This window comes from Pyxicephalus adspersus, chromosome 6, assembly GCF_032062135.1.
Source record: "Pyxicephalus adspersus chromosome 6, UCB_Pads_2.0, whole genome shotgun sequence".
Lineage (NCBI taxonomy): Eukaryota > Metazoa > Chordata > Amphibia > Anura > Pyxicephalidae > Pyxicephalus > Pyxicephalus adspersus.
The window spans coordinates 78,086,430-78,110,040 of NC_092863.1; the positions used below are offsets into that span (position 1 = coordinate 78,086,430).

The following is a 23,611-nucleotide window of genomic DNA, read 5'->3' on the forward strand; positions in this document are numbered from 1 at the left end:
CCTATGGGAACAGGGAAATAAGTATTCTTGCTCTTTACATTCACTCTAGAGCTAATTTTTTACCACTTGCACAGCAGAGGTAGTCACACTGCATTTTTTTAAATTCCAAAAAATAATAAAAGGGTAAAAGAAAATTAAATAACAACATATTAAAAAAATATCAGAATATAAATAGGTCTATGGCTTAATGGTAAAAATAAAACCCTTTTTGTCCCAATATAATCAGTGACCTATAGATATCTCAGGTTTTTTGCTGCCTGGCCATTAATCTAGTTGACTTCACTATCATTTAAAGTCATCATTATTCCCCATTTGCTGGTGTCTTCCTGGAAGGTTGCAATTTACTGAGTGAAGTCATCTTGTTATAAAGTCATTTCATTAGACTAGATACTGTACTTGTTTAGAAACATTGGGTCAGACAGTGCAATAAATCAATGTGACTTCCTCAGCAGAAGCTTGGTAGATTTTAGTTAATTAGCTGAAGATATGCATTCCACACTTGTCTTAATAAAATAGTAAGAAGGAAGTATGTACGCAGATCTTTCTGCCTTTAGCTATATGTGAGGCTTATCTCCTACGCCATATTTGCAGATAAGACAAGACGTTGCTGCTTAGTGCCTTGACTGTAATAAAGCTAAACTGCAGAATACAACCTACTACACAATCAAAATACTTATACTGTAGGTGGACTGGTAGGTGTTTCTGCTCAGCAAATATTGCTATACAAATAACCCTATAGTATTTTTTTATCAAATGTAATACTTATGATGATCAACGGTTTACAAATTAAATTAAACATCCCGGTTTCTCTGTAAATGTTTTATACATGTATTTGTGATATTATGCATCTGTTATAACCCCTTGGGGTCAAAGTTTTATCAATTTTGTGTTAAATATCTATTTGTGTTTTATATAAATAAGTTGTGCTATATCTGTGTAATCAGAGATGCCCCATTTAGATTTACTTATAAATTGCTATCCCTGAGTGCAGGTTCTGACACATTAATGGTGCAGCTGTTGAGTTAAGGACAACCCCACAGCCTGCTGGACTGGACATTGAAAGAGCAGCAGCTCATCTAGCACTCTGTTTATTCTGCACAATGAAGTTTTATAGCCATCACACAGATGCTTTTCTATACATGACTTGAACTTGGTCCAGTGTCACCATAACCAAGAAGATGATGATAAAGTATGATCATCAAAATGATAAAGCATCCTCACATGCATGTGCTGTGTAGCTTCACTGAAGAGTTCTGTAATTGACTCTGTCATTAAAGGTACATTTTACTCATGTGCAATAGGGCCCAGGGGACACTGTAGGGTTCTGTTCACATGGTTTGCTTTTAGGCGTTTATTAAAGCGGTTTATTGGCTTTTTAGTGCTTAAAATTTGAAAGACCTGCCAAGCCCTGTCATTATCATTGAAACAAATAAGAATTGTAAAAAGTTCTGTTTCATTTCTATTACATTTTCCAAGTGGTGAATTTACAATGTTTTTATTTTAGTTCCATAAAGAAGAATGCTGGGTCTGTAGCTATACTACTACAATGTGTTTATTAATAATATTATCATTAATTACAAACCCAGGTAATATAGTTTATAGTAATATATAGTTGCAGTGTTTTCAAGGATATTAAAGTGTGTATTCCTGTTCACTAGGCACCTTCTGGTGTGTTTATTTGAAGTACCCCTTGACATTTTTAGAATTATGAGTACCCTCTAATTAAGTATAAACATTTTCCAAATAATCTCTTGAAAAGTACTTACTCAGACCTGATTGTAATTCATTGTTTGCCGTAATAGTAAATTTACTTTTACTTGTGACATTTCCCCCAGGTTTCATGTACCACTAATTGAGATACAGATATATGGTATATTACAACCTGCTGGCAAATATTATGGCTTTCTTGTTATAATATGGTCATTGATATAGTTAATGTATGCTACTGTAATAAAGCAGGCTTGTCTTCAATACACAACACAATATATTCATGTATTTACAAAGAAAACCTTTACCTAAGACAAAATGATGCTGACTATGTCTTGTGCCTATAGTGATTTTATAGTACATTGATTTCCTATCATGTGTGCTAACATAAATTCAACAGAGCCTTTCTGATAAAGCAGGAGAAAAGAAAATGAATAGTGAGGAAAAGTAATTGAATCTAATCAGGAGTCTCCCTGCTAGCCGCAACTAGTCATCTTTTTGTGTAAATTTTCTTGACTCCCGATAATAAAAGCCTACCTACTTATACACTAAGGCTAGGTACACATGTGCAATGGTTTTCGTCTGATAATCGGCTCAGGACTGATATCGGACAAGAATCTTGTGTGTGTACAGTGCTTTTCGTCCTTCGTCTGAAAGACTGCCCTGGTGGATCCACAGACGACAGACGATCGTAATGCAAGTGAAGGGGAGAGAGCATAGCGGGGTGTCGCTTCGTCGTTCTCCCCTCTTCATAGAGCAGAACGGTGCTGTATGTACTAAGCCTAAACCAGTTATTTTCCACAATCAGAGATTAGGGATTTAGGACTAACGCCTACTTCACAGTCATACCAAGGTATATCACATACTTACAGAGCCATGAAATGGTGGCAGATAGGTATGGATATAAAAACTAAGAAAACAGATTGGTGTGCAGAAAATACTTGCAATTTGCACAGTGCAATTGTATAGTCACAATGGCTTTCTATATCGAAAGAGTCAAGTGAGGGAGAGGTGAGGAAAAAAAATGGAAACAAACAGGAGTGTCTTATATAGGGAATCATCTCTCTGGGTCCCAGTGTCCTCTGAGACCTTTGTAATTCACCCCTTACCTTCCACCACTGTTTAAACTGTTAGCATCATATGGAAAATTCTATTGAGTTGGTTCCAGGGTAAAGAAGCTTCTATCACTACAAAGACTAGATGTGCACAAAATAACTTACTATTAATATTTATAGGGAAACCCCTTATGGAATCTTGTATATAGCTTTGAACCTTATCTCAGACCTTTTGTTTCCCTGCTGCAGTGTTGATATTTAATGGCCTGCAAGTTATTACTACTAGACGCTGCAGTAAGTTCCTGTTGTACATGTGGTTTATAAATGTGTCAGTATGGTTCTACCAGTACTTTTTTTTATTTTGGGTCTCTTGCGGACATGCCTTGCACTGGAATAGATTTCTTAAAATCATTCGGTCCTAGTTGGCAAATGTTTCCAATCCTGGACTAAATCCATTCCAGGTTTGCTTGATAACCCAGGTTTACCGATTATAGTCCATCTTTTCTAGTCTTTTTCTGTCAAAAATCAACAAATTCTTTAGAATGTTTGCAGTTTCGTTCCATCTCCTGTTGCAAATCCTTCACAGCTTTTATTATTAATATTATTATTATTATTATTATTAATAATAATAATATTATTAATAATAATAATAATAATAATAATATTAATATTAAACAGGATTTATGTAGCGCCAACATATTACGCAGCACTGTACATAAAATAGGGTTGCAAATGACAAACGAATACAGACAGTGACACAGGAGGAGGAGAGGACCCTGCCCCGAAGAGCTTACAATCTAGTAGGTGGGGGAATTTACACACAATAGGATAGGAGATATGTAGTGGTGGGAAGTAGTGACGGTTTCAAAAGACAGAAGAAGACGGGTGGGCAAGTTTAAAAAAATGGGTTTTGAGTACCCTTTTAAATGAGCAGAAAGTAGGAGCAAGCCTAAAAGTATGAAGAAGACCATTCCAGAGAGTCGGGGTATCTCTAGGAAAGTCTTGGAGCCGTGGGTGTGATGAGGTTATGAGTGAGGAAGTCATTAGTAGGTCTTCAGAGGAGCGGAGAGAGCGGCTGGGGGAGTTTTTTTCTATCAGGTCAGAAATGTAAGTGGGACAAGAACTGCAGATTTGAAGGCAAAGCACAGGAGCTTGAATTTAATTCTAAGGTGAAATGGAAGCCAATGAAGAGAACTACAAAGAGAAGCAGCAGAAGTGGAGCGGTGGGAAGGATGGATGAGTCTGGCTGCAGCATTCATAATAGATTGTAGAGGAGAGAGTCGTGTTAGTGGAATACCAGAGAGAAGGATGTTACAGTAGTCCAGACGAGAGATGATAAGAGCATGTACAAGGAGTTTAGTGGTCTCAGGGGACAGGTGGGGCGGATTTTGGAGATTTTGCTTAGATGAAAGTGACAGGACCTGGAAATGTTCTGAATATGGGGGGTAAATGAGAGGGCCGAGTCAAAGGTGACACCAAGACAACGTGCCTGAAAGCTTACTGTAGCTTTTTATTACCGAAGAATTGCGTGTGGCCTTTTAGTGATGTCAGCGATCACACTTGAAGCCCCATTTCTCAAGTATGTTCACCATTAAACTAGTAAAGGAACAGTTTGCAGAAGGCTCAACCTAGAAACAGTTAAAAGAAACCCTGCACCATGATTTAAAATGACTGCACACAGTCTGATCTTTGTATTACATTGTAACATTAATCTAAGCATTGAAAGATGAATTGTCTATGTCTACAAACATGACACCTTATCTACATTAGTAGGTGGTCTGCGATAAGGGCTGGATTTCTTACTAGGAGCCATGACCAGGGGTATCGCAAGGGCATTTCAGTGGTCCTCCCCAAGCTCCTGAGTTGTTAAAGCCTAATTTTTTTTGTGCTGCCCCCTTGCTTTGGCTGGCTGTCCATTTAGCTTGCCTACATTCCTGCACCAATTTTTAAATAATAATATAGACAGTGTGGGGTCCCCCTATTTTTTTTAAAACAGACTCTTTAATAGGCTTGGGACCTTCTTGGATATAAAATAAGGACAGAAAGAATGTGTGCTTTGTAATTTTGTGTTGTGTGCAATTTTTTTTTTTTTTTGCACTTTAGTTCTTAAGGTATAACTTTCTCTTCAGCATGGAGAACAGTGAGCTCTTCTATCCAGTGAAGTCACCAAACCAAGTCTACTGGGAGTAGTATTCAACAGTAACCCAATCAGTTAGCTTTCACTTTGCAGATATGCACTTCAGTTTTTCAGCTTTGTGTCTTTCAGGCACAGAAGGGCAAAGACGCTATGGGCCTTAAAGATTAAAGCTCTCCAAGGCTACAGAAGAAACACTTTTATCAGTGAACCTGGGTGAGCCAGAATTCCTGGAATTAATTTCTAACAAGTAATTTGCTATTTGTTAGCAAATGTTTTCACTCCTGGATTAGATTCATTTCAGGTTTGCCCAGGTCCACTGATGAAAGTGTACCTTCTCCAGCCGTGAAGAGTTTTAATAAATCAGGTCCAGTAAATGCACTGCTATTTTTCAGAATTCAAGACTAAATAAAGAGTTTTCCGGTTACTACTTTGGTACAATGACCATTTCATATGTTTCTAGTAAGATAGCAAATCTTTACTTTTATGTTCAGGTCCACTTTAAATATCACATTAGGATGTATTAGGATGTTATGTGTTTTATTCTATTCTAGTCAACTGGTGGCCAAGTATTACAGTTTTTTTATTTTCAGTTTGGGGATTTAAAGGAAACCTACATTTGGAGAAAAATGGAAGTTGCCACTGCTGACCTTTTCTTCTGAAAATGTCATGGGTGTCATGATAATTTAATGGCATCAGCATTTTCCAAGCCTCTGACCTGGAACCAGTTTGATTTTACTAGCTGCTTGTTCTAGGTCAGTAACTTGAATGGAGGTCACTGGATTCCTTTAACACTCCTACATTGATCCATAGAGTCTGTATGCTGAGCTAGGTTTTGGGTATTAGATGTACAGTCAGACAATGTTAAAGCAAATTTAAATGTAAAAGTTAAAGTTAAATTTAATAAAATAGTCCACCTAAAATCACCAGGTAATTCATTAAATTAATAAAAAAAATTTCAGTCATGTCTCGAATAATGTTACAATTTAATATATAAAATGTATCTTTAATATAAAATATTATAATAATACCTGAAGTATAGTTTCTAGTTCTTAAGCAAAAAGTCAAGTGAAAGCCAACATATTGGTAATTAAACTATAATTACATTTTAAAAAAGAACAGAATCCTGAGTGTAGTTGCAATGTAAATGCTTAAATGACATCCCAAGGAGAACCATGATGCAGCACATTATACAGGCCATGGTAAACGCTGGCCGTGTTCGCACTGTGCTAACAGAAGAAGCTTAAGGGAGCAAAATGAACGAAAACCTGATCCTACTAATTGATTGCATAGCCCATATTTGCCATAGCTTTTCACCCGCAAAAGAGAAAGTAGCACAGACAAGCATAAACCTCAGAATAATTATTGTAAAATCAGAGTTTTCTTTTGTTACATATACTTTTCTGCATGCAAAACATAACATGCTACCACTTTAAGTACAGCAGTGCTGGGGCAGGTCCGGGTGAACTAACAGGACTAATAGATTCTGGGCATTCCACTTAGTTAGCAGTAGTAATGGATGAACTCCAGATAGTTTTCCCCCCTCCCCCCCCCAAAAAAAAACAATGATACACAAAAAAAATTAGACCTAGACCAAAGGGTAGGGAGCATTTTTTTGATGGAAGGTAATACATGCCACGGCCACCACTACTGGTCATTCTAGCCCCTTGATCAGACTTTAACAACATGACATTATTGGATATTGAACAGTATTTATATATCGCCAACATATTACGCAGCACTGTACTAGGAGTTGCAAATGACCAACAGAAACATCCCAGATTTTCCTCTACACAGCTGGAAACTTGGTCAAAGCCAAAGGCTTTACAATCACATTCTGAACACAACTGTAGAGAAATTCTTCCTGGGATAAAAATGTTAACAAAAAGTCTTAACCGGCAACAAAAAGGTAAAAAGGGTGCAGCTTAAAATAAACATGAATGAGCCATAATGAAATACATGTTTACTATCACATTTCATTCCACAGGCTTGAGCAGTAAATGAATATTCTACATAAATTATTTACAAAACATGTGTTCATAATGTTATCATAAGGCAGTTCTGCAGCACTTTTTTTACAAGCAGCTGCCCTGAGACTTATTAAAAACTGTTTTGTCCTATTTATGTTGCAGATGCATCTTTCAAGTATCCTGTAATATATCATCTCTGTAACAACAGAGGCACCTAATCCATCAAACCAGACTTGCACTGTCAGTTGCAGAAAACTTAGTTATTGTACACAATGGAAGATACCTACAGAGACAGGACTTCTCTGGTGAGAGGTGCTAAGGACATAGCTAAAGAAGCCAAGAGACACACAACCAAAAGCCCACACAAAGTCAGGGATGTAGAACAAGACGGATATGCCCACAGGACCCAGGGTCAGTTCCCAGATGAAGAGGAATACTACTCACATGGCAATTACAATGAAGAAGTTGAGGATGAGGGATCAAGTGAAGCAACAGAAGGACATGATGAAGATGATGAGATATATGATGGGGAATATCAGGGAATTCCCGGTCAAGGAAAAGATGGCCTGGTTGCTCTAGGTCAACCTATACCCGATGAGTATAAAGCCCGCCATGAACTGGAAAGTGAAAGAAAAGCTGATGAGGAAGAACTAGCACAGCAATATGAACTTATTATCCAAGAATGTGGGCATGGACGTTTTCAGTGGACTCTTTTCTTTGTGCTTGGCATGGCTCTTATGGCTGATGGAGTTGAAGTGTTTGTCGTTGGATTTGTGTTGCCCAGTGCAGAGACTGATATGTGTATACCGGATTCAGGTTCTGGGTGGCTTGGTGAGTAGTTTCAATTACTTATATTTAAAATGTAATAAAAATAAAAAAAAGTTTAATGGTTTGGTCCACTTTATCCGTTAAGATATGAATACTGATCCTCTTATTGGTTTTATATTTTATTTTACATTGAAAAAAGAATAATAAATACAAGGCGCACCATGACCCAAAGATTGACTCAAAAAACAGGGTTGTAGTTGTAAAAAAAAAGAAGAGGGGGCACAGTAATAGTGAAGGCTATTCATGGCGAGCATGCAGGGAGAGCCTATAGGGGGGGTCCCGAAAAAAGTACTACACCCCTGTGAAAGAAGGGACCCATTTTTTTTTACAATTGTGACAGTCTCTCCTTCATTGAATCTTTTTAGGTCTCCAAATTTGGAATAGACTAACCTATTCCTCTAAAATATTCAGCCATTTTTAATTTACCATATGACCATTCATTGTAAACAGCAGTTAGGGTTAGCATAATAAACAAACAAAAAGAGCCTAAATAACCAATGCAACATTATATATTTATTCAACTAAAATAACATTTATAAATGTGTGTGGTTTAGTCCAGTATTTTTTCAACCAGGGTTCAGTGGAATCCAAGGGTTCTAATCATAAATAAAGAACCAAACATTCTCTGGTAGAGAATCTTTTAGATCTATGTGTTTTCAATAACAGTGGTTGATTCTCCACCAGAGAATGGTTGGTGAATGTTAGATCCATTGCTTGATAAAAAGACCTCTAATTATACTTAGTATATATTTAAGCTTTTTTTCTCACCATGGCTTATATCAAAGCCCACAGCTTTAGTTACTTGTAAGAGTTGAAAAGAAATTACTCGAAAATGATCCAAGATTATTATGTGACAACCTTAAAGGTCCATTTAGACATCTTTAGATAAATGATAAAATGAACTACCACTTGACAAAAAAATTGGACAAAAAACATTTTCTTCCCAAGAAGTGATCCACATTGCATGGTATTATGTGATGGTGTGCTGCTTTAGTGCTTTATGTGCCATTAAAAATAGTTAGCATCATAACATGAAGACGCACAAGACGTAATTTGTCTTTGAAAACACAGTAGGCCTGATTTATTAAAACGGTCCAAGACTGGAGAAGATAGACTAGCATGGGTGATCCAGCAAACATTGAATGGATTTCTTACAATCATTTCCTAATAATTGGCAAATGTTTTCAATCTTGGACCAAATCCGTTCCAGGTTTACTGAATCACCCAGGTACTCCCACGTTAGTCTTGGAGAGCTTTAATAAATCAGGCCCAATATGTGTTGAACATCAAACATAAGTAACCTGCATGATGAAACCCTGCAGTGCAAGTATGGGTCAAAAAACTGATGTTAGCTCCTTGGATGTGTACATTTTGAAGACGGCAAATCTAGGGGAAAACTGCTGACAAAATGTACATTGAAATTCTTGTTAAAATAGTGAGACTGAAAGATGCTGGCACTGTAAAAAAGAGCAATACTTTGGAGACATCAATAACTCTCACTCCAAGGCTTGTGGGACAGGCTGTCAGAGGTACTGCTTTAGATATTATCATACTGCTGACATACAACTAGAGACTTAGGCACAGTACTTCCAAGCCCAATATTATGTATAACATGGTAAATGCCTTCTTTATCAGTTCATATCTGTCCAGTTTAATTGTTGTTGAAAGGAGATTAGAGTTTTTGTTCACTATTAGGGCTATTTCAAACATTTGTCAAACTCTGTGGTAGGAGCATAGTTAGTTTAAGAGAGGTGGCTTGGAGCGGCTAACGGGCTGCTTTTTTTAACTGCAAGTCTGAAAGGGGCCTTAGGGCCAATGTTAAGTGTTATGGTCAGGATAGGCTGTTACCCTAAAAAAAAAGGCTAGACCTCCCCAAGAGAGCCATAGATTGCTACAGAAACCAGCTATCACCTGTAATTCATTTTACCTGACACCAAACATTTAACAACCACTCCAACTTTAATGCACATATTTAAAATATTCTAAATAATTACATATGTAAAAAAATGGCATTTTATTACATCTGTCTGGATTTTCTTTTTAGGAACCAATAACATCTTCAAATTTGCAGGAATATCAGTAGATGGCATGGTTTAATATATGCTTGTACAATTAGCAGCCCTTTGAATAGTATGAATGTGTGCCGATTTTAAACTTTGGCCCTCACCAGTAGAAGGACTTCTGGGAATTACCTTAGAGCTACATGAAATGGATACATTATGTTATATAATAACAGCCACATGAACACTCTGTAAGAAATAGTCACATTCTCAAGAAAGGATGGGAATGGCACAGGGTTGGTGGCTGCAGGGCAGTCATTATGGTGAACAGTGGAGAGGAACGTCTGATGCTTTCCCAATAATATAATAACCCTAGAGGGTTATGTAATCTTTGTCATGCATACATTGAAATACAAAATATAAAAATACCGGACAGAGGGGGATACGGGAAAGTAATTTGTATTCTCCATTGTATTCAAGTCTAAATACGAATTGTGAAGCCATTAGTTTTGCTAAAAAGCCCTTATTCATGTTAAAAAAATAAAGCTATAATAAAAATATAGATAACAGATTTGTAAAACTGTTATTTGAATTTTACAATAATCAATAGTAAATGCAGTCTAAATAAACGGTATAACCTGAAAAATGTATAAACCGCACATACAGATTTTAAAACTGTGATAGGCATTTGATTTAATCCATTAGATCCATAGAAATGGTACTCTGCTTTTGTATCTCCTGACTTTCTGCAGCTTTTACAGTAAAACAATTAACAATGTGCAGTGAAATCAAAGTAAGACATTTCAGTACAGTAGAGGCAAGGAAGAGCAAAAACTTAGCTTTAAAGACCAGTGAAATGCTGACACATGTAATGCTGTAAATTATAATATGCAGGAGCCTTTTCTGTTCTTGGTTGCACATACTCTTGTCCCACATGGTCCATTACCATTTATGCAGCCACTGAATCTAAAACTATTCATTGTAAAAATACATTATATTCACATAGCTCAGTTTCTACATTGCCTCTTATCCACCTAGAACAAGGTTTTCACAAAAGACAGAGAAGACTAAGGGAATGTTCCCTATTGCCTAAAGTAGGCTTATGGCACCATTCTTTTAGATTGTGCTTTTCAGTTTGGCCTTGATAGACCATCTAGGCATAGCCCCTTGAGGACATAATAAAAAGTAAGTTCTGTTTGCTTTGTGCTGATATAACTAATCCATGCACAGATTTCATTACATTTTCCCCTTATCTAGTGCTGTTTTCAGAATTCCACCAATGGCAGTTATACCCTACCAGGTCATAGAAGTAGAAGTAATCATATTAAAATTATTGTAGAGCTTTTGGATGACAACTCTTTAACCATTTGGTAGACTGTTAGGTATGAAGTAAAGCCAACTAAAAGAGTTCATCAACTTGAATGCCTATACTGGTATAACACACAGTTTAAAGCAAATGTACTCCAACCTAGAACTGCCACCAATGTTTTGGATTTAATGGCAGGATAATTGACTTCATCCATGCTATCATGAACCCATCCCCCTAGTAACACCACCATGCCAGCTTGGGTACAAAATACTACTGCACTGAATAGCTTTCACATTTCATTGCATAGATGTGAGGAGTAAGGGCCATCCACCACCATTGCTAATTGAGTAGGATGTCACCAGACAATCTGCAAAATGAATAGATACAAGGTATGTATATTATTTTATTCTTTTGAACAGGAGGTCAAGTCCTCAGGGTGACAGGGAGGGGTGGTTATACAGAAAGAGTTTAGTTTCCAACCATAAACTTTTTCTCCGTGTTACTGAGAACATGTTCTTGTAATACTCACTTCTAAAATGAAATATAAATGCAAGGTCAGTGTTGAAAATACAATGAAAATACAATTACATTAAAAGGTGCCTTCTTTTCTGAAGGATCCAATTATGTAAGTGCAATTTTTAAAGTCACTTTACTTCCCAAGGTGAGTTTGCCCTTGCTTAAGAAGACTATGTAATTGTATCCTTCCTGTGTCCATGTCTTGCATTCCGCAATGGAAACAAGTATTTTTCCACCAAAATAAATCCCCACGGAATAAAAGTAGGGTGGTTACCTCCATACATATTACTTAAAATATGTACATTAAGACAAAACCTTTTGAACACTTTCCTCCCTGTTCTTTTAGGTAGGTGGGATTATCTTTCATGTTACGTATATCATTAAATATTGCTAAAAGAGAAATTACTAATAAGTCAAGTTTGATAAATCTAAGTCAAGGAGCTTAGTTGATTTCAAACCTTAAACATGCTTAATACTTATGTACATAGAATAATTGATAGGTAGCAGGTGGAATAGCCCGTAATGAAGGAATTTACTGAATCCATTTACTGTCACTCACTGTCTTATATCAGAAAGAAGTGTGTTTAATGCATGTTGACAGCCCACCAAATACATATTAATAAAGTAAGATGTATTAGCATAATGATTGTTTACCAAGACAGTTTGGAAGGTATATGTAATACTGCTCAATATTATCAAACATACGCTAACTTCTATCATGTCAAAGGATTAAAAATAAATCTGTCATCTAGGTTAAATGTTGTTAGCTGTTCTGAGACGGTTATTTTAAATGTAATAATTTATTGTAATGTGAATTGTATGGTTTAGAGTGACATACAAGTATAAGAGTAGCTGATATAATTCCTACAGGCATGGTTTAAGTCATAGCACTTTATCGGTGTGTGGTGTTGCCATTTGGACTGGATCTTGAGAAGTCATACACTTGGGTTTAGAATGAAGGCTAATGCAAAAGTAACCTTTATGACAGAAAGAGAATACTGACTAATCCTGTTGCCTGCACTGCTGATCATCACTCTATTTAGTAGCAATAATTCCCCAAAGTGCATTGGAGAACCTCCACAGTGTTCATTGGTTCCAACTGCTGACTTCAAAGTCACTTCAAGATATGGTGGTTTTGTGAAGGTCTGCAGAGAGAACTGTGGTGGACCAGACGTGGACATCAGAGTAGGGTCTCCAATAGCAGGACAGTGTTTAGCAGCTGGTAACTATTCTGTTTCTTCTTTACAGGTATGTACTTTACTCAAAGATTTGACTTGTGCACAATTATTGTCACTGACATGTGCAAACACCTCATTCATTATTGGTGTCAATAGGTATAGGACACCCCTCCCCTTAGAAAAATTTTTGGTGGCAATAACCTAATAATATACTTCACAACCCATGCTTCTCCTCTCCAAGTTAGATGATTGTAAAGCTGGAATTCACTTCACCCGATAGTGCCGCCTTTAATACATTTATGGGTGATACACACTACCTACAGTTACATTTAACATGGATGAAAACCCTAATAGTATTTAGCTTAATTAAACATTTTCCCTAATTAAAATTAAAATTCCTTAATTCATTTTTTCTATCCTTTGTTGCTTGGCGTTGCTGATCTTCAGCAGCTTGTTTTCAACCATGTACTATATGAATAAGTGAATAGCTTTTCCTAGAGAGGTTTTCCTGGTGGTGACAGCAGTGGGCAATGTTTGTATAATATGTATTTAAATGTAGTGCCCACCAGAAGCTCAGAAGGTGTGTGACAGGGTAACAAAACAGTGGTACAACCAGGAGATGGAGATACTGTTGGTCATTCTAGAACAGGAAATGCCTAAACAAGGACAGGATCACTAGCTAATTTTATCATGAATGCTGTGGATTAAAAAAATAAAAATTACATTAACAGTTTTTATTTGACCTTTTAGTGATTGGATTTAATGCTTTTGCAATATTATTTGTACTGTATGTATTTGCCTATTTTCATGGGTATAACATTTTTCAGGTCCAATAGTTTTGGTTATTCTGTCAAGCAGTGATTAATGATACCCCTATGGCTAAAATCATAGCTTCACTACTTTCTTGTATCCAGAAAACATTGTTCCCAAGCTTGGATTTTTCTCCAAATCTTTTGGCAAGCATACGTTTAGAAATATACTTTGTATGATCCACTTAAAAATTTCCAAAAGAATTCAAATTTGAGACTTATTAAATAAATTCCAAATTTTTTTGTTACAAGTTTTAGATACAAAAAAAACATCAACCTGCTGTTCATCTATAGTTTGTACATTAAAGTGGAACTAAACCCTACTCATTTGTCCCCATTCCATCGTTGGGTGCCACAATCTTTTTCCTTCTTCTTATCTTAATTGCGATCTTCAGCCATTTCGATTGGCCAGGATGGGATGACGTAACGGCAAGCACATGGGAAGCCAGGATTGCCGGGTGCCCTGGAAACCAATGCTGAGCTGCACATGCTGTCCTTAATAATCATATTTAAAGCGGAGCTAAACGCGGCGATCAAGACAGAAAGGGGAGGTGCTACACCCTTGTTGCACTTAAAAAAATACAATTTTTACTTTCGATAAAAGGGTTGTCTACCTTTTTATGTAATGTTAAAATTTTGAGTGTAAGTCCAATTTAACTGCTTGATTTAAAAAAGAACTTTCATGTTCTTCTACAGGATGCCCTGTGATGGGACCAAATTTGTATCTTCAATTCTACCTTTGACACTTAGGGCAGGTTCAGACCCATGACGGGAAGAGGGAACAGAAGAAATGATCCCCGCGTAGCTCCATCTAGACACTTAGCTGCTCGGCTGTTTGCAGATTTGACAAGGGTTGGCACTGAGTGGTACTGACCCAGACACTGCTGCCCCCAATCATTCTATAGGGTTGCTGCAGGTGGAAACAACATGTAGTATCTTCCCCAAGGCTGTAACCACACTGGAACCTTACTGCCAGTCTGAACATAGCCTTAGTAGTCAACACGGTGTACAGCAGCTAGCTGGTTGGATCGGGCTGTCACTGACAACCTTGGTCTTCATCAAGGACCGGGAACCAACTATGTGATCGCAAACAGGCTGTTAGGAAAATTAACAAAAAAAATGAGTGTTAAAAGGATATTATCTGAGCTAGTGGAGTGTGAGGTGACTTCAATCTTTCCCCCCATGTTAGCTGTATAAAGACAATACAGTAATCCTTAGCAACCCTCTATAATGTAACATCTACCAGAAGCAGTAAGGCCAGGAAGAAGATCTCAGTCCAAAGCTTTAGCATCACAAAAAATGTCATCAATGTTTTTAAATAAATAAATATTGATCTTACTTTAACCTGAGGCAAAGGGGGAGTTTGGGGCTAATCATTATATGCAATCTGGAGTTCTGCTTTAACTCAATGTAATTATGCCTCCATTTATTACATTAATTGTTAACTACAGTTACAATAATAAAAACACAGTAATAAAAACTTTAAATATTATACAATATTTAAATATATTAACATTTTTTTTAAAAAAATGTAAATGAAAGTTAAATCTAGGAGGCTGTAAAACTCTCTGACCATCTAATTATTTCTGTTTCTGCAACAGGGATTTTATTTGGCTGTGCTCAAACTTTTTCAATAAAGTGCGTTTATTTCTGTTCAGATTGGATAACACAATACTGTAGATATAGTGCGTTATATAAAATTGTTTTGGCATGGGAAGGTAATTAAACTGAAGAGAGAATAGGGTAATTACATTAATGTATGTATAATCTATACATAATTCCTGTGTAATTATATTGAACAGTAATGGTACTAATTATCTTGCAGTGCAGATAAATGGAATCAGTTTTAATTAAGAAGTTGTGTGTCATATAAAGAATGGAACATTTTAAATATTCACACAGATTAGGACTGATATTATATACAGGCAGTGATTTTAAAGGCTCAATTTGCAACTTGAAGAAGATCCACTAACCAATGCCACTATTAAATTTTAAAATGGTGAACTACAATACTTACTGGTCACATGATCTGTGCCAAAGGGGCTAAACACATATCTTGCCTCTGCACTGGACACATGATTGGATAACCAAAAGAAGTATGAAGCATAGTTTTCTGCATTATTTTACCTAGTTGAAGGAAAGGCATGCAATCAAACTTAATTGATTTTATAGCACTGTAAAGCCCTTCTTGGAACAAAAGTTCCAATCGATGGTGGAGCATTAGTTCCTTTTCATCTATATACGTTACAGCAGAAATTGTTTTCCACCTACAGCTGCAGAACAAGCAAGCAGTGGCGGGTATTGGAAGAATAAACAGTAAAAAGCTAACCTAGGAAATAACATTTTGAAATTTTGGTCATTGTTGTCATTAGGAAATGTGAAATAAAATAGTGTCTGATGTGTCTATGTATTTTATTTTATTGTAGTGCCAGGGCACAAAATGCACATAATTTGCACAAATTACACCTTAAACACAATTTATATATAAACCACCTATATAAATAATAATCACTGTTTTGTAACTGTGTATGCAGTACACATTCTTTTCTGTTCATATGGCGGGCGATAACTAAAAGGTTTAAATGGCTCATGAAAGTTACGAAAGAGCCATAAAACTATCCTTTTCTTCTATTTGTAATCCTAGCACTAACCTTAACAATACCCTTAATCTTTTGTTTATAATCAATGTCATATAATGTCAAAGCAAATATGACAATCACATGGATTTGTTAATAAACAAAGCATTGTGGTTGTAGTTCAGTTGGTCCATGGGTTTATCCATCAATATTCATAATCACACCATGCTTCTTACTTTAAAGAAAAATTTCCCTGCAGTGTCGCATAATAAAATTAGGCCAATTTTATCAAAATTGTGGTTAAGGTAAAAAAAAGTAAATAATATTCTGGTATGTATATGAAATGGTATACAACAAAGAATCTCCATTGTAATACCCACCTGAGTACTACGAGTCTCCACAAATGCAGCCCCCTAGGACCTGATACTGTCCAAAACACACCAAAAATATTATATTTACAAAAAATTTGTCTTCCAATTATTTCAGCTTGTATGTTTGCAAAGCTTTGACATATTGATCAATCAGACATAGGAGAGCCTATATACAACAGAGCTCTTTACTTTTACAAATTGTTTTTTTTCCCTTGCGGTGGCAAAATGTTCATCCATGCTGTTAAATGTTTGACTCATTGCATTAGACAATCTGTATTCCCCAGACATCTGTCCAGTTTTTCATTGATGCACTTCAGCAGAAATAGGCACTAGAGAGAAGATTACAGCAGCACTTCATCACTGGCAAGCAGGTGTCCCTTGTCAGATACACTTCCTCTCTTTTGCTGCAGGTCAGATGCATCAGCTTAGCTGGCGTTCCACAAGCCAGGCAGAGACAGACAGGTACATGTTTTACCTGAGACTTATCATAACCCCTTCTGGGACTGTACTGTGAATGTGCACACATGCTGATCCAGCAGCAGTGAATCCTTTCAGCTCTTTGTATTGCATGTGCTTACTGGATAAACTCTGTCAGAGATATCTAATAGAATATAAAAATATGTCAATGTGCGTTAATTAATTATTAAAGTAGTACGTTACAGAAGAATAGATACCTACCTCTTAGAAGGTCTATTGCTCTTGTGCACTGTGTTCCAAAGCTGTAGCCACCATCAGATTTTTCAGCATTCAACACTACCAGGAGGGTCAAATGTCTGAGTCCCTTTCCATATGCTCTGGTTATGCTTTTTGGGCCCTATGTCAATGCAGGACACACAGAGGTAGAGGTTGGAGGATGCAACCACAGGATGTGAAGTTGGACACTAGCACCCAACACTACTGGAAGTGATAAATGCTGAAGAGTTTGGCAAAGGCTGCAGAATTCGAATGAAACAATAATAGTAGATGCAGGTCACTGTAAAGGTCAGTGTACCAATTTGCATTCACTCCAGGAAGACAGAGGTACTCCACTTCTATAGTCCCAGATATAGTCAAAGTCCTATCCATGGCCAAGAAAGTCTTGTTGCCATATGCACTGATGATTGTTGATTTGCACTGATGATGTGATTTGACAGTCTTTGCAGATAACACAGAGCTTTACTGGTCATTCTGTAGGCTATTAGATCAATCTGGTCTGAGATGATTGATTAACAGTTGTATAGGGTTTTTGAATTGAGGGCTGTTCAGTTTTCCTAGCATGACATTCCCACATCCTCTAGAAACCTAGAGCAGTTGGTGCAGGTAGTCCTCAGGTTAGGGACTGAAGGTTTATTCCTAAATTAAATTTGTATGTAAGTCGGAACATGTACATTATTTTATTAAATGCAATTAGGACAGATGTTTGTCTCAACATATTATTCGGCAGTGTGGAGCCAGTTACTGTATAAAATCCTCACTGTGAGTTATTCACAAACAAAGCAAAAAAACAAACTTTATGGAGCCTAGACATTCATTATTTCTAAAGCAAGCTGTGCTTTGATATTGGTTTTGTCTTGGTCTTTAAAAAGTTACATAATGTTGCAGAACTGCTCAGAACTTAAGATCACCACAACCTCAGCCCCCCCCCCCCCCCCATCAAGCCTCCATCCTGCACACGAAGGAGTAGGGAAGCCCCGTTCATATCTAGGAGTCGTTTGTATGTCAGATGTCCTTGACTCAGGGAGTTCCTATACTGCATATTTATTTCACAGTCCCATTAATTCTTATTTTAATAATTTTAGTATTATTATATTTTAATAATTCTAGTAATTCCATATTAAATGAATGGCAACTTCAATAAGTCAAAAATTGTCAAATATTTTTATCTTTCTTCACTATACTTAAAATCTATTTTCACATCTGTCGAAGAAATTTTGCACAGTTTCTGTGACAACATCTTCCCAGTAGAGACAGGTTAAGAAGCTGACAGTCTAACCATTCTCTATTTTATCCAGGGCTAAATAAAAATGTTCAGCTGGAGTTGGACAGTAAGCCTTAATTTTTTTGTATGGCACACTTTCATAATTCCACTGGAAAATGTAAGCTCGGTTTGTGGTGCAATGGAGTGACTTCCTGACTTGTCTTGGTTTGACCCACTTTGTGATCTCCACTGAAAAGCTGTCAGATTCTGTCTCTAAAACGAACAGTTATACCTTATCTGTAATGCTTCATGTACAACTGATAGCAGAGCTGCTGATTTCAGCAGTCAAGAAATATCTGCACCAAAATTAAAGGTCTGCTTATCTTTTTAAACAGCATTTGTGTGACTTTACCAGTTTTAACAGTAAAATTTGTGTAAGGATCGGGATATTTGGCAAATGGTCATCACTTTAATAATTTTGGCAAATGTCAATAGGGAAAGTTTGCTTTAAATTGTTCCTGAGGGTTATAAAATGTTTTGGTTATTTTTTTTATTCTGGACCTATACATGGCCTATAAATAGCATTTTAAAGAAAACAGAAATAATGATCAAATATCCACAAACAAAAAAGAGACAAACACAAAAACGCTAATATACTGTAAATACAGCCCCCAATCTACACTAAATATATACAATAAATAAATAGGAAAAATACATGTTCCAATAGATTTTGCCAAAGCATATCAACAATATTTTGTGCTTTGGTGAAATCAAAATTTGCTACAAAATTTGTTTAGCCTAAAATCACTATTAGTGACCAAGCCAACATGATATTTAATATTTTTCATGTTGTTATGATGTTAAATGGCATCCTTTATACCAGACCAGCTGTATATATAAATAGATCACACTTGTCTTGAACATGTGTCAAAATCTTTTACATGCCTGAAGCTGAGAAGAATTAAACAAATCAAAGTGGTCACCTAGATTTCCTTTAGTTCAGTGTCCTGACAGATTTCAAGTGGTCTCATACTAAGACGGGAAGAAAACAACATAAAATCCTATTGACAGTAATTTATGGAAATAAAAAATTGTCATCATTCAGGCCAGTGCTGTTCCGCCTCTGCAAGGATGTAGGTGAAGCAAAACAATATTTTCATATTTATGCCTTTTGTTTGCCAGGTAGATACATTTGCGTGGTTTGAATTTCACTTAGCCTTGATGGACTCTCTCACACAGTGTTGTTGGAGAGATAAAGGGAAATTTATTGTTTCAGCTATCTTAGGCTCCGCTGCAGTAAGATTTCATTGAAATTGTACATAGAAGCCAATTCTCTTCAGTGAAATAGATTCATCAACCTGTCCTAGTCATTATCTCGGCAGGAAACCATTTCATTCTGCAGAGAAAGTCATATCGGTGAGGACAGTCGCAGCAGGAGAATGTCCTTATTGACCAAACGGTATTAAGAAGCAAACTTTCTACTTGATCGGTGAACAGCACATCTAAACACTTTCAGCGCTGGTGAATAATAATATTTTTAAGAGGCTTTAGTGAGAGGCTTTTACTGTAACAGGGAGCTGTCTATAGTGCTGAACCTGTACAGGATTAACGTCAATATCTAATGGAAATTTAAATATGCAGGTTGGCTGTATGCTGTGCCCAGGTAATTTATTATAGGAGGACATCTGTTCAGCATTGCTAATATTATTTGTCCAACCAGAAAATACAGTTTTTCAAACAAAATTTGGTATTTTGTTATAGTTGATTTTATATATCTATATATATATATATATATATATATATATATATATATTAGATATAGAACTCTTTTCCTAGCTGGTAAAAAATAAACAATTTTGTAGTTAAAGAACTCATTACTGAAAAACCTGAGAAATTCTTGAGGGGGAGAAATTCTGTCTTAAAAAAGACATTCTAGTTAGCAAACAGAAAGCAATGTATGGCAGCACGGTGGGTCAGGGCTAGGGCTCTGGCCTTTGCGGTGCTAGGTCCCAGGTTCGAATCTAGGCCAGGACAGTACCTGCATGGAGTTTGCAGGTTCTCCCTGTGTCTGCGTGGGTTTCCTCCCACATGCCAAAAACATACAGTAAGGTTGGCTTCCCCTCAAAATTGCTTAGATGACATATGACAATGGTAGGGACATTAGATTGTGAGCTCCTTTGAGTGACACGACTATCAACTTTACACAGTGCTGTGTAATATGATGGTGCTAAATAAATACTGTGTAATAATAATAATAAGGCTCCTGAGTACACTTATGTGAGAAATGTTTGACTGCTAGTGCTCACCAAGAGGCACATCCAACTCCTCACAAGAGTTCAACAAGGAAAAGCAGGAAGGAATTGTCAGGAAAAGGAAAACGTGCAAACACTGCAAACAAATGATATATACTGTTGATCACCGTAAGTTACATCTCCAGATCCAACTCTTTCACTCTGACGCATTTCACCCCTTCCCTGGGCCTAATTTATCGTTTTGAATAAACCCCCAGGAGGGTTCGAAATGCATTAGAAGGAAGAATGAAGATTTGGGGATGTGTTTGATGTGACACTGTATGCAACCCCTGTGACCCTGTTATTTGAATGCTATTCCTGGAAAACGTGTTTCCTCTTTTCTGTGTGCAACTTCAGGGACGTTTCACCCTTCTGTTCTGGGTGTATCTTATGGGACATCCCATGCCTATCACAGGGGCGCATTTTATGGGATCTTTTACCCCTCTTTTCTGTGTGCAACTTCTAAAACTACCTTCTGTACCTAATATTTTATGCTAACATTGCTCCATCGTATGAATACATTGCTGCTGTATGTATTCACTTCTCCCTGCCACTGTTTAGCAGACTCTGACTTAACATAAACCAAATTATTTTCATAATTCTGATAACTCCTTTCCAAAACAGGAACATTTTTCTTTCATATTTTATATACACAATCACGCCCACGTTAGAACCCTATACCAAAAGGGCCTAAATATAAGGTGGGGAGGCAGCAATAATTAGGGAAAAAACCTAGCCATATCTACCCTGGTTTACAAGAACCCTCATAGGGCTGTTTCTTAGATATATACCTCAGTCATTTCTTGTTATGAGCCCCCCCCCCACTCCCAGTCTGAATGCCAGGCGATGCTGGCCCCGCATCTGTGTCCCATTGGCAATGCCCAGCCGGCATCTGCATCCCCTTGGTGACGCCTGGCATCAGTGTCTCCTGGCCTTGCATACCTGGCATGTGAACTTTAGGGACGTAGGCCATGGGATTCAGATGCTGGGAGGGCAACCGACAATTGGGTGTGCTGACAGCATACGCTAGGGGGCAGGACCAGTGAGATATTTAAAAAAAATATTTTTAAATGTCAAATGTACCGATTTGACATTTAAAAATACTAAAATATTCATACCGCCAGGGAGGTTAATGATGTTTTAATAAATATAGTGCTGCAATATTTTGTGACTTTTTTATATTATAAGAATATATACTAATTTATTTATTCTTATAAGCGTTATTAAAAAAAGAATTGGCTAAGGATTTTTGTACAGATATGTAAATTTATACTTGAAAGTAAAGAGTACATAATTTCATCATGACTCATTTCTAAACCAGCTCTGTTTATTGTTGGTGATTTTGTTCTGTATCTACCTGTAAGGAGCTGGCTCTAGAAACTGTACAGGTGCACTGAATTTTAATGGGCAAATTACCTGGGGAACATCCAAAAAATTGTAACCACTGTTTAGAAAAGTTATCCAGTGAGAGAGATTTGTATTCAGATTCAGGCTCGTAATTTGCATCTAGTTGCCATGTGCTTCCATTTAGTAGCCAGTTTAGCCATGAAAGTATGGTGAAATGCTATTTAAGGAAGAATGCAAAAGATTTATATAGGAAAGAGGAAACAGAAGCTTTGCATTAGGAGGAGATGGGGCAAAAACACAGACACACAGGGCCTGTGATCCAATGGGATTTTGAGAACAAACACGTGTATATGGATATGTAGAAAGTTTTGTTATTATTATGTTATTGATATATATGCAATGTTGATACGTTATAAGATATAGAGCTGAAGTGGTGTGTAGGAAGCTGGTGCCCATTAATCAAGGGAGACTAATTGATCAGTACAGGTCTAATTGACTGTTCTACTTCAAAATATATAGCTGACGTGTTCATGTGGTCACTTACAGTTTTAAAGGTAATCACCCAATCATATATATGGGTACATCTAGTGGGTTTTTTGGGTGCTGTGATCCCCTTCTGCCCCTATGTTAATTTCTAGGGCAGATGAGAACTAGGTTATTTTTCATGAAGCTCTCTCTGTCCTGGTTTGTCAAACTGAAGTAGTATTATCCAGTCAGTGCTTCCTTCTCTCCGTTAGACCAACAGTAAGCCACATATAAAGCTTTCATATAAAGCTTCATGAGATTACTTAGACTCAGTGGACCTGATTTATTAAAGCTCTCCAAGGCTGGAGAGGATACACTTTCTTCAGTGAAGCTGAGTGATCCAGCAAACCAGGACTGGATTTCTCAAAAGTCATTTGCTATTTGTTAGCAGTATATATGTTGTTTTGAATCCTGGATGAGATCCATTGCAGGTTTGCTGGATCACCCAGCTTCACTAATAAAAGTGTATCCTCTCCAGCCTTGATGAGCTTTAATAAATCGGGCCCAGTGCACGGGATGTTCACGCCTCACCTTGTTCTTACACAGAAGTCCCTAGGTGATTTTGTCCTCCACTGCCTACGGCCGAAGAATCCCTTTTTAGTTAAGGTTTAAACCCTTGTATTACAATTGTAAAACAAATCAACAGTGGCAAAAAAAGATAAAACGACTTTATACGAAAAGCAAAAAATGTATATTTTTGAAATTATCATACAAAACATTATGAACAGTATTATAAATTGCTTTAAGAAAAATAGTCAGTAAACAGTATATTATTTTTATAAACCTTACATTAACAAAACAGCCTGCTCAGATGACAACGTGGGTCCCATTTCAGTTTAAAAGGGTGCATTTAGGCATTAAGAACCAAATGAGAAGATTTAATTAGAAACTGCTTCAATTAGAAGAGTATATTGGTCCCTTTTGGCAAGAAAGAAAATAAAGTAATAGTTCAATTAACATGTAAAATGCACCACCTGCAATTCTAAAAATACAGCTTGCTGCCAAAGGAGGTGTTTGCTACTTTCTATCCGTGGAATTAATTCTAATTCTAATTCCTGTTAGGGTCCGAGTCACCAGCTGGAACCTTATATCTCTGGG

The 23,611-nt window shown here is 36.8% G+C and overlaps 1 protein-coding gene across 2 annotated transcripts in view; it reads left to right on the forward strand.

Annotated features, from left to right (window-relative positions):
* Positions 1–23,611, forward strand: part of SV2C (synaptic vesicle glycoprotein 2C) — a 98,019-nt gene that overhangs the window by 27,444 nt on the left and 46,964 nt on the right. For both annotated transcript variants that reach the window (XM_072416285.1, XM_072416284.1), the window contains exon 2: positions 7,029–7,697. In XM_072416285.1, the coding sequence (XP_072272386.1) occupies positions 7,139–7,697 (559 nt within the window). In that variant the 5' untranslated portion in view covers positions 7,029–7,138. The remainder of the gene's footprint in view (positions 1–7,028; positions 7,698–23,611) is intronic.